General features: G+C 43.1%; 1 protein-coding gene across 2 annotated transcripts in view; it reads left to right on the top strand.

Moving 5' to 3' along the window:
* Positions 1 to 3733, top strand: part of ABCB7 (ATP binding cassette subfamily B member 7) — a 31564-nt gene extending 27831 nt beyond the window's left edge. For both annotated transcript variants that reach the window (XM_026038923.1, XM_026038922.1), the window contains one exon: positions 160 to 3733. In XM_026038923.1, the coding sequence (XP_025894708.1) occupies positions 160 to 378 (219 nt within the window). In that variant the 3' untranslated portion in view covers positions 379 to 3733. The remainder of the gene's footprint in view (positions 1 to 159) is intronic.
* Positions 3734 to 17864: the final 14131 nt, after the last annotated feature.

Genomic DNA, 17864 nt, shown 5'->3' with positions numbered 1-17864 from the left:
TCCCTTGTGCAGCATGACCCAAATGCAATTTTCCACATGTTCAGTCTTCTTTTGCTGCCTCAGCCTTCTCCTAATCCAGAATTGCCGTGAGCCGGTTGTTGGCAGTGCTAGGATTGCTGAAGATCTGGTAATATTGATTGCTGACTTCTTCTTTTGCAGGGCAAAGTTGTTGAACGTGGTAGACATGCAGACCTCCTGGCCAGCCCCAGCAATCTCTATTCCGAGATGTGGCATACACAGAGCAGCAAAATGCAGAGTAGTGGCATCAGCCAGAAGTGGGAGGAGAGAAACAATCAGATGTCCAAAGAGGAGGAGAGGAAGAAACTGCAAGAAGAAATTATCAATAGTGTGAAAGGCTGTGGAAACTGTTCTTGCTAAGTATGATCCTGGATTAATCTTCTGTAACAGGTTAAATATGCACAGTGTTGCAGTGAAGCACAGCTCTTGGTTTTAACTCATCATTCAAAAACTTCCTGGGTTTTGCAGTTTTTCTTTTCATTTTTTTTAACTGTTTCTCAAAGAAATGTAACTTCAACCAAAGAAGTCTTATTTCTACATCTTTACAAATCCCTGATATTTAATGGCATTGCAAGAGCTGAGCTTTCTCAAAAAAAAAATTCAAAATTCCTTCTGACAGTATATTTTATGGCAGTTTTTAGGTAACGATAAATTCTCCTGGTAGTTACTTGGGATGGATCATTAAATTGTAAACAGATTTGTGCTCAATTTACATTATTTATCATCTTTAATGGCTGATAAGGAAGTTGTGTTTGAATTGTAGTTGGGCTAATTTGAAATCATTTGCTAGCGAGGAAGATGCAATTTAAAGTTTTCAGAGGTGCTCTGGTCTGAAAAGTTCTTCCTTGTGAAACTTGACAGGAGCCCCAGCAAAATATTAGAGGCCCCATGTAGCAAACTAAATATTGAAATAATCCATCTCACTGCTCCAGAGCACCTTTCATATTGGACTATCCAGGAAGTGTATTAGTGTTCTTTTAAACAAGAGCTATAAGTTCTAAGAGCTGACAAAAATCTGAAATTGAAAAGATACAGTGTGACTTTACAGAAACTATACAAAATGTGCAAATATTAAGAACGGGAAGCTTTCTCTTAAATGGAAAAAAAAAAATCAAAGTTCAAATTCTGTATCTTCAACATCAGCATCAAAGTAGAAGTCAAAGCAGAATGCACTCGCCTTGATTTTGGGCATGATCTTAGGGAGAAATTAAGAGTCAGTGAGGACTGCCCTAAGTTTTTGTCATCAATCTATGAACCTGGGAATGAGAGATGGACATGGATGATGTTGCTCCAGCGATCTCACAACTTCAGTATTGTTTCAGTCTCAAGAAACCTCAATTTTGGTGACTTGCAGGACACCACAGGATTGTACAATCAGACCTGACATCTCCAGGGAGATTTCCTGTGTCTGTTTATCAGGAGCTATGCTGGTATAATTCCTCATTTGAGAGAGGGAAATAAATTTTAATAGGAAAAAGTGTATCTTTGTCTTGATGTGAAAAAATAACTTTTTTTTCTGGGGAATTATCACAGTATAATTACACTGATGAAGTTAGATTTGTAAATCAGGTGCAAGATGTCTCTGTGTGGGCACTAGCAAAGCAAAGTACTGGATTTGGTGCTGCCAATACTGCTGCACGTAGTGGCATTTTTGTTTGTTGCAGCTTTTCTCCACAGCTGAATATAGCAACAGTAACTTAAAGGGAGTTAAACCTTCATCTTTTCTGCTAGTCATTCATTTTCTCACTATTAAAATGATGCAAAAAAAAAAATATTATTAATCCTCAGGTAAAAAAAAAAAACCTTTAACAATAACATCAAATGCAAGGAATTCTGCTTTCATCCTTGGAGCGCAGAAGCAAAGTAAAGCCTTGTTAACATAGTGACAGTCCAGAATTATTTTAATTTGCCATGTCCTTTTTATTTTAACCAAGTGTCTCCGTTTTTAATTTGTAATAGTGGTGTGGTAGATTATAAAGGTGCAGTTATCTCTGAACTGCCAGAACCAGTTAGCAAGAGTTAAGGCTTCTCCCTTTCTTATATCGTGCCTAGCAAAAACCAAACGTCCCTTCTCCCACAAGAGCTAGTTTGGGAATTAAATGATTTGTCTCCTGTTGTGTGCAGCAGGTAGTGTACAAAGGCTGTAAATAGYAGTATTTCAATCCTGACCACCCTTTTCCTTCTGCACAAGTTGTAGATGTCACTAGTCTGAAAGGTGGAAGAGAAGGTGGGTTGGGGTTTTGGTTGCTTTTTTTCCCCTTTTTCCCCTCCATGAGCAKTTGCCAACATTACAAGGCTTTGAAAACCCAGTGATTACCTCGAGAGAAGGAAAAGTAGCCTTAAGGGCTTTTTAAGAATCCCCAAACCACAAGCTATTTTAATGCCAAAGTTGTGTTTGTGGAGGGTAGGAGGGATGCAGATGAATAAGTGGTTATCCAAAGCTGATGTTTTTAATCACTGAGGACAGGTTTTGCAAGTGCTCGAGAAGGTGTGGGAGAAGGGAGCGTTTGAAATGGTGAGGATCAGTAATGATCAAAATTTGCTTACATCTGCCAAGGGTTTGACAGGGCTGCAAGGTTGGTGTTCGTCTTTGCAATCTTTTTCTTTTTTTTCTTTTAAAGCCAATCCATACTCTGCAACTTTGTCCAGCTTTAAGCAAACAGGGTAATGGGAAGCAACTCTTAAAGGCGTTTTCTGAAGAGAAGGCTTGTGATACAGGAGAGGATTTATTTTAAAGGATGGATGGCAGTGACTTCCGAGAGATGACTGAGAATTTCCTGTTCCGTAGAGTTGCTAGATAAACATTCCTGACTTGTTTGTGGATTTATATGAATGTTCCCGTGGGTGCCTGTCTGTTCTTTAGGTCCAATACAAGGGAGAGGAGATTACTCATTACTGATTGTAGCAAAAAGKTTTTTTTGCTTTCTTCTCATCCTCCCCGCTCCCCCCTCACCTTCCCAAATTAAATGGGAAAAGCTTCCTCGAAAAATGCAGAAAGTTGTTGCACAGCTGAAGAGTTGCAGATGAGCAGGATTTTGTGCTGCCACAGCCTCCCACTATTCTGTCAGAGATGCAAGAATAAAATAGGGTTATGTTTTGCTTGTAGAAGCAATACTTGGTGATTCTTTTGCTTACAAGAAGATAAAACTTTTCCCCTRGCTTTTTTATTTTTAGTTCATATGCCAAGACTCCAAAAATCACCATGTTAAGCAGACATTTATGATACTTGTTGACTATGAGAGTCATGWTTTGGAGATTTGAATAAGATGCGTAGTGTACTGAGTCCTGAGACGATCTATACAGCATCTCTTTAGAAAGCCTTACAGTTTGAAATAGAAAATCTGATGGCCTCTATGGATCTTGGTAATTCTGCTCTTCTGTAGTCTGGGACATCACTCTTCAGAACATCAGCTTTTCATGTTCTTGGAACTTTGGTGGACTTGTAGCAGGTTGAAAATCAAAGTCATCTAAGATCATCRTAAGAACAGTGTTTGCTGTTTTGGAGACAACCCCCCTTTTTTTTTTCTTTCCCATTCTCCCTCTTATTAAAGGCAATGTGCAAGTCTGAAAAGTGAGCAGAGAAATGATTGGTTCTTGCAGTTCGTATTCATCTCTTGACTCTAAACCTACAGAATTTAATTTTAATTTCCATGCAAGAACTTGCTGGGCACAGAATGTGAAGACACGAACTGTGCTTCCCTGGCTGTTCTCACCTCCAAGTTAGCAGACTTGTGGTTTGAGGGTATCGGTTGGTTGGTTTGGGTTTTCAAAAGTGGAGATTCATACCTTGCTCCTTGCAGATGACCTCTCAGTTTACTCTCAGCAGAGCTGTTACATGGATTACTAGTTGCATACATCTCTTAATTCGGATTTTAAATTATGTTCAAGTTTCTTTTGAAGATGGAAATGTAAAATATACATTGTACAGYAAGATGGTAGATGTTCAGCAGCAACAAAAAAGGCTAGTTTAAAACCACATTGTATAAACATCTGCTGGAAGACTTCTTACCCTGACTCTTGTTCATCTGTGTATAGCTAATTATTACTAAATAAAGGATTTATCTTTGTGAATAGACATGGGTGTCCTGTTAAAATGACTCCTCCAGCTTTGCAGCAATTTCCAGGGGAAACAGATATTTTGTCAGTCACTCGTATGGAACAAGAATAGCGATGATTTTAATAACAGCTATGGGAGTATGGCTCTTCCACCCAGAAAGGGAAGCTTTGAATTGGCTTTTTTAGTAAAAGTAATTGTTTGCAGTGCTTGATAATGACAGTGAAGCTGATAGCAAATTATAGGGCTGTGGGTTAGCATTAGGCAACCAAACTCCAGATGATCAGTCAGAGAAAGGTAAGTTCATGCAGCACACCCAAATTCTGTTCCCCCTCAGCTTTTATATGCCCTTAATTTTCAACGTATCAAGCTGCAAAAACATGTGAAGAGCACTCACATTAGGCACATTGTGCAGATGAGAATGAAAATTGTTGTTAAAAGCTTGACTGTTGCTTATTTTAAAATACTGCATCACATCTTTATGAGAGTAGACTGTTTTACCTCCTCATCATTGAACTGGTGAACGGCAGCAGCAGAGCTGTCTGCAGAAGTCGCTTGAGCCCTGCTTTTGAACTAACACTAATTAGTGATGGATTTTTTTTTCCTTCTGCTAAAATGCTAGTTTTTCAGTAGCTGATGAGAAAACAGGGAATATTTTTTACTTAGTGGCACCTGGTTTTGGTAGCGCCTTCGTGTTGATGTGAGGTGCTTAGGCACCCGTCAGGCTGTCCTGTTTGRAGCAGTTGTCGCTGAGCCCTGTGGTCCCCAAGTGCCCTGCGATGCCGGGAGCGACTGAACGTGAGATCTTGGAGCAGATTGGGGTTTTCTGTCTGCGTGTTTGTTGTTCCCCAAGTCTGATTACAGGAACTTCCAGCTGTTCTTTCTAAAGATTCATTTGCTATATCTTTAAATCTTTTAATGATATTGTGCAGGGATATTCCATGAATGCTGAGTGACAAAAAATCCCCTCATTAATTTTTGAGGGGAAAGAACTATAATGGGAGTGTTTTTTCTCCATGTATACATATAGCTTCTATTAATGCTAATTTGAGTTGCATGTGTGCATCAAGGAAAACAGTAATTACAAATCCAGCACTTTATAATCGTCACATAAATTAGGAATCATTTTGAGGTTACCATGCTCATTTAACAACCCATCTGTGTTCAAACAATAGTTGCAGAAGTGACAATTTAGTATTCTATCGATCATGTACTGTTTTCCAGTGAGGAATTTTCTGTGACATTTATCTTGGTCATGTAGCATCTAAACGCTCTTTGCTACCTTCAGCCCTGATCCCTGCTGGAAATTACAGCTTTGGTCTGCCCGCAGGATAAGAGCTTTGATGGCAAGTGGATGTTTTCTTATCCGCATGTTGATGAATTTGTCATTTTTCTCCAAGGAGCTGGGGAATTTTCTTTCTTTAAAGAAAAAGTTGCAAAGGGATTGAGCAGTACTGTGATGTATAGTTGTCCTTTCTGAAATGGTGATGTCATTGATGAAATGGTGATGGAGGCAAGTTAGAGATATCTAAGGACCTTACAGAGCTGAATTTCCTAGACTTCAGGATCCTGAACTCCTGGAGCTGCCTTGCTGTAAGTCTCCTACAGTATAATCTTGACCTCAGATAACTTCGAGTTTTATTCCAGCATCTCTTTCTAAAATGAGAAGTGCCAGTTGTACAAGTGGCACAGCATATTTATTATTTGGAAATAAAAAGGGGGAAAATGCATTTTTACTTATGACTTAGGGCAGAATTTAAAATAGCATTCCTAAAGATGAAAGACTAATGTGACATCTCGGCTCCCCACACATTTCACTTCCAGTTCTCAGTGCTTTGTAGCCCTTTATAAAATTGTCAAGTAAAGCATTTATGTAAGACAAAATGTGCCTTGTAAAGCTATCAACTTTATTCAAGACAGGGGAGGGGGAAAAGAAGAGAGAAATTTTCCCTTCTGTTAGAGATGAAGAACCAGGCTTAAACACTGTATATTGACCTGTGTTGTGTCATCTTGACTGTGCTGTGAAGTGCTCTGCATATGAAATCGGGGCACTTTAGAGGCCAGTGACACCAATAAATATTTAAAAAGGTGGAATGTGAAAAGAGGAGAAATTTTCATTTTAAGCCTGTTAGACGAAGTGGAATGTGAACATCAAGCTGGTCCCTTCATGGGAATGAAGGTTTTGGGCACTGCTGGTGCATGATTTGTGAAATGGCCTGGGTGCGTTTTCACACAACGGTGAAAACTTTTTTGAAAAAGTTTCTGGTTTTTGGAGAAGATCGAACTTACAACAACAAAACAGGGAAAGCTTTCTGGTAAAATGAGAATTTACAGAACTTGTGAAAGCTAATAACTATCATGGCTTGATGATGCTGTTAATTGTTGGGTGAGTCAAGAAACTGAAGGCATTTGGCAAGATATGAGGGAGGGAGAAGAGCTTCTTAAGAAGCCTGTGCTGGGGATGGTGCTGGTRATAGGATCTGGATGTTTGGATCTAGGATTGTAGATCTTGCTGGCACCAGCATGAGTTTTATGGCAGTTCTCCAGCCTCTGCTGGGAGGAAGCTCTAAGGAAGAGCTTATTCAAATATTCACAAGTTCAGCAAAACTACTAAAATGTAGTAATGTAAAATATTATTACTTAAATGGGGAAGCTGCTCTATCATAAAGTAGATGGATGTGTGGTCTGTGTGGGCACCTCTCCCACAGGTTGTATAGTCGGTGTCGCAAACATCTATAGCAGGAACAGGGAAATTTTGGCAGACTTGGCTCTGTAAYGAGTTGATCCAGACTTACGCGCTTGTGCAAGTGCACATGTAGATCTGGGAACTGTTTAGAGTGGAGACTGGGAGGAATTTGAAAAGATTGGTAACCTGAAAATTGTCACAGAACAGCTGAAGTTTATCTTTGAGTTTGGAGGGACTTGATTGACGTTCAGATGTGAGATGTGTGTCCACCACAGAATGGCTACAGCAGATGTTACTGGACACGTCACTTGCCTCTGCAAACAGTGTCCATGGCAAAAATAGGCGAATGACTTAATAAATCTGATTAATGATTAATTGTGCAATACAGTAACTTTTAATATACAATATTTTAAAGCATTTAAATATAAATGGTGAAGGAAAAGAAATTCAGAGAGGAGATATGGAGGCCAGGAGGGAGCCCTTCAGCCCGTCATGCAAAGAAGAGCTCCGTATGTTTGCGGTCTCAAGAGTACAGGTGAGGTTTTGCAGTATTCCTTTAGCCTTGAATCTTACCACTTTGAGCAAAGAGAAATCACTTGTATTGGGCACGATAATCTCGGCTGCTTCCTAGGGTTGTTCTCATGGCTGCTGTCTGCATTCCTCCTTTAATGCATCCCTCCTTTCCACCTCGCTCGGCTCCGCTGCCTCTTCTCCCTTGCTTGTCTCCATAGCCAGACTGTAATTCTGCTCTGGACCCTCTCCCTCAAAGCCCTCCTGTCTGCCAGCCCACACGAGCACTGCCAGCTTCCCTTTCAGGGCTGCTGCTTTCCTTTCCCTCGCCCGCCGTGGCAGAGCGCTGCCCGGGAAAGGACTTTGCTGCGAGCGACCTCGGCGGGATGGGCCTGGGCACAAAGCAGCTCCTTGTGCCGGGTTTGCGCCTCCCGTGTAGCAGCTGTCCTGCGGGGACAGCTTTGCTTTATGCAGTGCTGCGCAGTGAGCACCGCCACAGCATCTGCTTCTTCCCATTTGGCCAGGTAAGTAGCCTGAAATATGAGGCAGCTAACAACAGCAGCCTGCTCCGTGCTGTCTTTTGTCCCCAGTTTTATGCATTATTCGGGCTGTGCAGGCACCTGGTTTTCAATAGGGGCTCTGTCTGTGATCGTGTTACGCAGTAGCGCTTGCAGAGCGGCCAGAGATAGTCTTGCAGAAAGTGATACATGCAAACGATTCGTGCAGCGTGGAAAGAACCATTTTGAATGGCATGTTCCCTCAAAAACAGTGTTTGCTAGAACCCCGTATCTCTGCTCAGAGCTGCTGCAAAGAGCATGTCTTTTGTCATGTGTGCCTCGGTGTCGGCTCTCTGTAGTACATGGTCTTTTGTAGTATATAGTCTCCTTAGCCTTTCCTATCAATCCTGTGGGATTTTTGATGCTGGGAATTTTCAGCTGACCACAGAAAGCTTCCTTCACCAGATGTGCAACTTTTCCTACAGTCTCAGCGTGGAGAAGATTTTAGCTGCCTCTGAATATACAAATTGAAAGACGGGCTACAGTTAATCAGAGGAGGAATGACTGGAGGTGGACTGCAATTTTGAAAATATTGCCTCATAAATAAAATTTCATAGCAAGTCAAATGAATGTAACACTAATGGCAGCAGTGGGGAAATACGAAAGACGACTTCAACTCCAGAAACTGGCAAAAACTGCTTTCTGAAGAACTATATCTTGTGGATTTTGTTTTTAATTTAAGGAGCAAAATTTTCTAGCAGTGGATTTGGCCTACTAGAAAGCAGCCAATTTCTAACAAGTAAGTGCCCAAATCATCTTAACAGGCATTTAAGAAATCCTTCAAATGGTTAAGTTTGTTAGTCACAGCTATCAAAGTCTCAGCAGAAACTTATTCTGGAAATAGAAGGTCATCCCTGTGATTTAGACCAGCATTTGCTTTCCTGACATTTGAGAGGTTCTCTGCTGATCCTGTGCTAACTGGAAACCTGCACAGGCTTTTACAGACCTTCAGTTCCACTGAATATATGTCTTTTAAGTAGTTTGCTCAAAGGAATGCTAAGCTGTTTTACTAAATCCAGAAATTGTAGCTGCTTGACAACTCTGAGTTTATAATGTGACAGCTCACGCCATCAGTTGGAACATGATGAGCAGAAAAAGGGACTGCACTGCTTGCTGGTGACTTACATGAGTCTTGTAATAACAGTCAACTGGAAAACGTTGGGAAGAAGTGACAATCTGGAGAGCGTTTATGAAATATCTGTTAAGTATATTTGTTTTTCCTATCGACTGCAGKGAGTGAAAGTGGTTTGTGGTGGAAACAGAGTAGCTGTGTCCCAAAGCAGGAACCAAAAGAGCTCCTCAAAGACTCAGAATTCAGGTGAACTTCTGTGTGAATGACCACAACGCACTTCTAATGATTGATTCAAAGTAAAAAGTAGTTAGTCAACTAATTGTTTCTCTTTGGCTGCAGGAAATAAGTGCATATACTAATTAGTAGGCATGAGCAAAGGAAAAGACGGAAACCTGGGGGAGTCCTTGCTGTAGAGTGCTTGGACATGGCCRGAGCTGTCTGCATGGGAGCTGAACACACACTCATGGCTTTGTGGCTCAACGCACTGCAGTGATTCTGTGCAATGGGCAGAACTCGAGGACATGCAAGGACTCTTCACATGAGACCTTCCTCCAAAGTGAATACATTTGCAGGGATGTTTTAGGGTGGGAAATGGGAGAAGAAGAATTCCTGTGGATTAAGCTGGCTCTAGCAGTTCCTTTAAGTGAATTGTAGACGTTTCTGTATTTATCCTGAGCAACTACCAAACTAAAACATAAGTCAGTGGTCCCCTTCTGTGATGTCGGACTGCTCCATGAGATGTAGCAGAAACATCTTGGCATGGTTGCAGAGTGGAGCCCAAGGTGTTGCCAAGATGCGAGATCAACATGATCAGAGACTAGCTAGGGGAAAGCCTCGTGTGAGGAAGGTGCAGGTACCTTCGCTCTTGTCTTTTCATCAGCAGAAGATTCAATGTCGTACGACCAGGAAGYGTGTACAGAAATCTTCAGTGAGGCTGGACCTTCCCAGGACAGTTGTCTCAAGTGCCAACATTGCGGTCAAGCTCTCCTGTCATACGTGATTCACCACTGTCTTTTTGAAAAGGAGGAACGATATAAGAAAATGATCACATAATTTGGCATGTATAGTTTTCCCTATAAGATCTCAAAAACTTGCCAGATTTCCTGTTAAGGGTTCACTCTAGATGAATCTCTGTGCATCTCAATCTTGGGACTGGTATCAGAAAAGACCGTGTGAAAATAKATTGGAAATTGAAACCTGGCCCCAAGTCCTGTAGATCAGTTGCCTGCCTCCATGGTGCCCTATGAGGTTACATTGCTTCACAGGGGCAGTGCAATTACCTGCTATATCAATGGAAAATTAAATTGCAACTCTGTGTATGATTGTCAAAGACACCCAAACTATGGGCTGTGCAGCAGAACTGCTGCCTTTTTTGGAAGGACAACTTTATTCTCTGTGGAAACAATAAATTTGAAGACATTAATCTTTTTAAATGTAGCTTTTCAAGGTGTCCCGTGAAAGATGATGATCTGCTAAGTATTTACGCTGTTTTTTGTAGCTTTCAATCTAACAGATAGAGAAATCTCATCACCTGAGATCTCCTAGGGCTTTAGTCTGAAACTAAAGTTCAGACTGAATTCAAACAGAAACCACGCTGACAGCATATATAGGGCTTAAATAGAGGTTATGTGATGCATTGGAGAGCGAACAGCCCGATGCTGCCAGGGTGGACAAATAACCGAGTAAGGCTTTCTCTCCCTTTTTGTCTATTCTTATGCAAATAAAGTACATGATGGGGAAAAAAAAACCCTAAGAATACCGGCAGTGCATTCCCTGGAGGGAGTGTAAAGGTTACTGCGGAGATGGAGGAGACCTTTCCTGCTGCCGTCGGGGGCAGATTAACAGCATACCTGTCAGTGTGCTTCCTGCAAGGGAAAAGAGCTCCTGGAGACGGAATTATATGTACACACACACATACACCTGTGAAACACCCGCACATGCATACACACACCCTAACGCTTTGCTTGTAATAATTCACTATAAAGATGTCCTTCTATTTTCATGTTAGGCTTTATTTTAGAGAAGCTGCTGTGGGATGTGCATTTAATCTACACTTACTGTCCCATTTCTCTTGGCTTTCCAAAGTAAATGTTTGAGCTGAAGAAGCTGAACTGATTTGCACAGGTGTAGAGCTTTAGTATTAAAATGAACCTGGAAGTGTTGCTGACCTGCAGTTTAGGGGTTTTTTTAATCATCCTTGGTTGGACTGGAAGCATTTATTTCATTAGCAGGCTATAAAAATATCCTTAAAATAACAAAAATCTTTTGTGAAAATGCTGAAACGAAGTGGAACGCTTCCAGAAAAATCAAGCATTATTATGAATTTTTAAAACGGGTGTAAAATAATCCTGTCTTCCAAAAAGATACTTAAAAGTTGTTTAGATAGGGTTGGCATCTGCCACAGTAGTCACACGTAAGATAACATGATTGACCATTTTTGGCATACGATGGTCTAAATTGGCTCATCTATTGGCTGTCAGTCTCTTCTGAATTAGGTCCAACTCTTTGTAGGCACGTTTCCATCTGGTTAAGTTTAGGACTCAAGCTGTTTATATATTTAAAAAAAAAAAGTATTTTTTACCAATAACAATCTCTGGAAAAAGGTTTGTGTTTATGATCCTGATACATTTTAAAACTATTTGGTTTTCCTTATTGGGTAGACCAACCTTCCAAAAAGTGAGAGAGTATGTGCACATGTATTAAGACCTTTGAAACACGCAAATAAAATTGAAAGGAAATCTATATTTTACGTATATATAAGCACACATGTGTAAATATAATTCTATGATATGCTTTCTCCTTAATTGGAAAGCAGATTTTAAGTCTGCTAATATTTTAACTGGGTACRTTAGGAAAGTGGGATGAATACATGCTGTTATATGCTCATTGAGTCTTTCTATGATTGGCCTTGCATTATTTTTATTCTGAATATTAGCCATCTGGCACTGTGCTGCAGTATTTAGAACCACAAATAATAATGAAAAATATGGTAATATCTCATGATACTTTAACATAAAAATATAAGACARAGGGGATAAAGCTTTGGGCTTATCATCTTAAAGCTGCCAAACCATGTTGTTCCCTCTGCCCTTGTTTTCCGTAAATGATTCTTTGATTGGAGACAGTAGCAGTAATATGAAGTCATTGGTTAATGCACATCAATGAATCTGCATTTCTTGTAGGTACTGAACTACAAGTCCGAGGAAAAACAGGTAGGAAACTCCCAAGTTTTGTACTTTTCAGATAGATGTGGCACATCCCAGACATGGGGTAAAGGTCTTCTGCTCTGTTGGCTGCAAATTTTCTGGAGGGGACTCCGTCTTTCGCACATCAGTGAAGCCCCGTATTAGGTGCTTGCACCTTAAAAAGCTTTTTCTCTTGTCCCCYCACATTAAAATATGGTGACGAGGCTGCTGCATATTCAGCAAAACTGTTTATCTCCCTGTAAATTGCATAGTGGGGAGCGACGGCGGGGGGAAGTATTAAATGAGGTGAGAATTTTAATGATTCTCTTGGCTGACAGAAAGGTCAATTGCAAGGTATTTTGTAGAACTTGCCAAACTTTRTGTTTCAGAAAAACAACTGAAAGACATTTAGGCTCAAAGGAAATGGGCTTTTTCATGAGCATTTACTTTAGAGAACACTTTTCCTGGAAAGATGTATTTACCTTTACGTATTTCTTAAAGGTTGAATTTATTTTCAGCCTAGTCTTGCCTTCCTAATTGCTGCTTTGACCAATGTGACCATGTTTGGTTGTTGCTGTGGCTGCATTAAAACCAACCATTTTCATCTGTTGTGCTCTCAGTAACCTCTCCACTATTTGAGTGTCCTTCCTACTGGAAAGGAGTGTGAAATTTAAGGGGGTCTTAATATTTACCAAAGAAATCARTTACTTATTAGAATACTACAAGTAACAACTCTATCAGAAATAAATAAGACTTAACTATGCTTTCTACACAGCCCGGCCCCAAAACAACAGCCTAACAGGAAAGATGACAGCGCTAAAGGGAATTGATGTTAGTGAAGAGTCTTCAGCAGTTCTTTCAATTCTGCCATGCTCATCCAGGATTTCTAGCTCCTGGCGGCTTGGCCAGAGCAGTAACTAGGTTTGGAATATGTGACATAGGACTTAACGCTATCTGTGGTATATCTGCAAATCATGGTGGAGGAGTGGTGGAGGAGTCCAGCCTAACCTGGCTCACTAGACTAGCCTATGATTAGACCAAGTAGTGAATCTCTAGCTTGTCTCCTAGTTTCCAAATGTGTTCAGTGTCTTTTTACTTCTTTACTTCTACTTTTCTTAATCCAGCAGCCTCCTCTCCCCTAGAGTAGCCAAGGTGGCTAAGCCCTGCCAAGGGAGAGAGAACACAGACCCTTCTGTGCGCAGAGCCCTCGCCTTGGCCAAGGCACAAACGTGCGCTTTTATTTCCTCCTATTCAGAAGCCACCAATAATCAGGTGTTCGCCCATGGCAACGTGGTAAGACAAATGCACRCTTTGAGCGGATTTTAAAAGTTTTACAGTTTAAAGATGAAATATTAGGAGAGAGATGAGAGGAAACCAGAGAAATAGGTATGAAATAATTTGGGGGATAACAGATTATTAGCAGCACAGTTTTAATGTGCAGGGCCATGGGAGTCTTGGAGTGTATTAATCTATTGGAACTTTCTGATTAGAGTAAGAAAGAGTTYTGTTTTTTAGCCTCACAACACAGTGCATTAATGCTGTAGCAAGGGAGGGTTGTTTTTTTGTTTGTTTTCCTTTTTTGGATGGAGGGGCTTGACCAGCCAAGCAAAGAGCACATCAAGGAACGAAGGCTGCAAAGCTAACCTGGCCCTCCTTGCCTTCCTCCGATATAGCTGTCAGGCATGTCAGAAATTTGTCTTGCCCAGAAAGGTCAGCAATGGCCTTGAGGTTTCTCCTGTCTGCGTGTTTCTGAAATGTCACCAGTCAGGACGAGGAGGATGTACGGACTGTGTAGCCACAGCGTTTTCCCAGCTCCTCGTAGCTCCCCGGGAGAGGAAGGGAGACCGGGAGCAGGGCAGGAGTCTGTCCTTCTGCAGGCTCCCCAGTTCATAATGAAGCCYTGCCGAGGGTGGCGCTTCCAGGCTCTGTTGATAAAGCTCCGAGGCTTGCCAGGTGTAACGGGAAAGTTCAGTATTTGGCAGTTCATAATCCCAGCTTTGTTTCTTCTTCAGTAATTTCTTCAGCCTCAGTGAGAATGAGTCACTGTTGGCGGGCTCGGAATTATTTCCTGCAGCAGACGATCAGCTTTGAATCACGCCTCAGGAACTGGGAAAGGAGGAAAGCAGGAGATGGGGTGACTTCCTCACCTGCCTAGCTCAAACCCCCCCGCTGCATGGAGCACCTCGCATTTCAAAAGCTTTTGGACCATATTGCTATAAGAGCAGCTTCACTCAGGTGTGATTTCTAGATGTTGCTCTCTTCATACAACTGTTCCCTGGCTCCAACCCCAGTTCAGATTATTACCTGGAGATAGAGGCCTCTGAGAGGGCCTGTTTTCCAGTGYGTGAGGCACTACTGTGGTCTGTCAGGTGTGGTGGACAGGCACACAGGGCCATGACAAGGTTCAGGAGGGGCTGTGGTGTTGGGGCCGTGTTGTGCGGCAGGTCAGGACTGGGGTCCACAACTTTCTGGCCTCACTTGTGCTCCATTAACTGACCCCTGTTCTTCCAAATCTGGCTCTGCAGGGTGTGGGTCCTGCATGAGGGAGAAGCTGTGGCTCTGTTCTGTAAATACATAAAATACAGACCTGCTTTTGGGCAAAATTATTTGGATGGATGTCTCTGCAGCTGCCACGTTTCCAACCTGCTCAGGAGCTTCTTTCTAACCCTACCACCCCTATTGGAAAGGGTGTAGGGTTCCTACTTTTTTCCTACAGGACCTTCCTTTAACACGTTGCCTCCATCTCTATCTACCAGAGTCCAAGTGTCATCCTGCTTGTTCAGGAAGTGGTCCTGAAAGTCTGGGCAGCCCTGCGATTGAACCATATATTGTTGTGGCTTCTAGGATTACAGAGTTGGAGAAGTTCTTCCAAAACCACGTTTATGTTGTGCTTGGGCTACAGGCAAGCCAGAATCCTCCTGTGCTGCTCTGGCAAACCCTTTACTATGGGCTTGCTAAGGGGCTGCCTATTGCAGAACTGGATCAGGCCATGCCACATGAAGGATTTACCCCGTGTTCAGTGTGCCTGCATGAGGTTCTCATGGAAATGAGGCAGAAAGGATGATTTGGAAATAAGTACTTTGGAAACTGGAAATTACCAGGCATGGGACTATTACCATGCTGCAGGTTCTGCTGTGTTTTGACCCTTTAAGTCCTGCTTCCTAGACAGCCAGGCAAGCCTGGGCTGCAAAGCGTGTGTCTGCCTGGCCATAAGGATTCTGTGTGAAGACAGYGGCACGAATGGGACAGATGTAAATGCCTGATCTGCTCCATCTTCCAGCTGTAGCAAAGGATTACGATGCGCGTTGCAGTGCCGCGGTGCTGGGGAGGTCGGGAGAGCACCGCGTGTGCGCGGGATGGCTGCGCAACCTCTCCTCGCTCGGCATCTTGTTGATCTCTTCCTGCCAAAAGGAGCTCTCTGAGAACCTTGTTCTCACACCTGCAAATCTTTTATTTGACAGTCTGGAAAATTAATACCCAGCCAAGGCAGGTAGCTGCACTTCCATTTAGTCAGTGCACTTTCTACGTCTGTTTGTGGCAGTACATAAAAGTCACAGTGCACAGGCTGTTGGTTTTAAGATTGCCCAAGTTGCTGTACAGAGTTTTATGCTGCTGATCAGTTAATATTGTGGTAGATCTGTAAATGAAGTACCCCAAATGAGTAGCATGTGGTAAGTGAAACTCAAGACGTTATGCTATGTCACAGCTACATAGATAATCTTTGTGCCTTATGCCTGTGTACTTTCTAAAATAAGGCATTTAAATAAATACCTGAGTTGTCTTCTAAATGAGATCCAGGTGCAATGTTTGTTTAATTGAAAGTATCATTTCATCTCCAAGGCGGCTTTCCCCACACGTGTGTCTAGTGTCCGCTGGGTGCTTGTGCACCTTCAGCTGCTGCCTGTAGCCCTGAGGCCGCCTTGCTGCCTCCTCGCTAAGGCCTCCAGCAGCAGCGTCAGGACCGTCCCCACCACGCGGGTGTCACAGCCCCAGTGCTGCTGCTCACGCACTCGCGGGGCTGAAACGCGCGCGACGCTTCTGCGGCAGAGCTGCCACATGCGCTGGTCTCTCTTTGGGAGCCCTTTGGAAAGGAGAATCCTCCTGTGGGGAGGAAGGACCACGAGGGGAAACTGCCCTGCGCTTGTGAAACTTTGAAATGAGTTGGCCAAGCTAATGAACGCATCTAAATAAACATTCGCTTCACGGAGCTCTGCCAAATGCACTGTCACAGTCTCATCTGACCCTGATTAATTACTGATTTATAATACTTTTTTTTTTTCCTGTCATGGAAATAAAATGGGGATGTGAATGTGAAATTAAATGCAGTTTTAAGCTAGAGATTTCTAATGTGCAAAGCTTAGGGAACTAAAACATGGAATTTCTGCAGCAACTTGAATGATGAAGTTAGAGAAGAAAACCATAAGTGAGGACAGGACTGGGAGCTGCTATTGCTAGGACAGGGACTTGCTCTCTGGCCCTGGACACATCACTTAACGCCTGCTCTGCTGCTACATCAAGATCTTTTGAGCAGTGGGAATGAATCATGTTTTATTTGCATGCAACATATGGTGCATCCTGGGTACTACCAATAACAAAGAACAAATGATATTTGCTTATTTTGGAAGGCTAAATGAAATGTAAAGCCTCTGAATTCAGGTAGTGTTTAATATACTGTCATGCATGATGTCCATTTTAGGATTGCATAGGCATATTGGGACMCAGCTTCACATGCCACGAGAACAAGAACTTATAGCGTTTGGTATTTTAAAATCTCAGTCACCAGATTACCTAATCAATTTTGTAGACTTATGTATGCTTATGTTKGTGTCATGCAACACGCAGGAGCAGCAGCGTGTTTTGTGTAAACGGTAACTCGAAAGGAGAACCTTCAGGAACTAAGGAACTGTGTTAACCATCACAGCAAACTTCATTAAGCCAAAAGGATAATACTCATGTTGCTTTTCTCTAATTGCAGTTAAAACCTTTGTTTCCGGAGCTATTTTTTTGTTTACTAAGCAGTTCCTTTGATTCAGAAGTTGCAATAACAAAACTTTCCTCCAGTCCCCAGTGCAATAATTACCGGGTCGSGTACACGTGTGAAGCGAGCAGCGCTGCAGATGTCATGCAGAAGCAGTGCTGCAATAGGGAAGCTATTTCGGGGCTCCTGCGAGCGTGGATGCGTCTCCCAAACTCACGTGCCCGCTCGCTGCAGATGTCTCCGCTCCGCGCGCCCGCCGGGCCCTGGGCCCCGCGCTCGCCCTGCGCCGGGGCTGGGGACACAGCGCGGGTACCGGGGGCTCCGGCTACCTGCCGGGCAGGAAAACAAGGGGGATAACGGGGGCGCCGGCTCCCTGCGGGGCAGGAGAAGGAGGGAGCTGAGCGGCAGCAGCGTGCGGCAGGCGCGGCGTTCCGAGGATTAAGCTGGTGTGATTTTGATGGCAAGAGGGAGGCAGTGTTTTGGAAACTGATGAATATTAATGGCAAGAGGAAAATAGGTCTAGAAAATGAACTTGCATCCTCTAACCTGAATGAATTGGCACCCTACAACCTGAGGTGGCTCCCCGTTTCCCTGTTAACTTTCCCATGGTGGAAAAGCCCCCCCGGGGATGGATTTTGGGGGGCCRCCGTGGTGGGACTGCCCGGGGGGCCCCGACCCCGTTCCCTGTTTTCCCGGCCAGGCCTATCGGCCGCTGCGCGGATTTGCTCTTCCCGGCGGTTCGCGGGCGGGCGGCTCGGGGCGGGCGGCTCGGGGCGCTGCCCGCGGCCGCTCCCGGCACCTGCC

The sequence above is a fragment of the Nothoprocta perdicaria genome, unplaced genomic scaffold (genome assembly GCF_003342845.1).
Source record: "Nothoprocta perdicaria isolate Ctin4 unplaced genomic scaffold, notPer1 scaffold_22, whole genome shotgun sequence".
NCBI lineage: Eukaryota > Metazoa > Chordata > Aves > Tinamiformes > Tinamidae > Nothoprocta > Nothoprocta perdicaria.
This window is presented reverse-complemented; position numbering and strand designations above follow the sequence as displayed.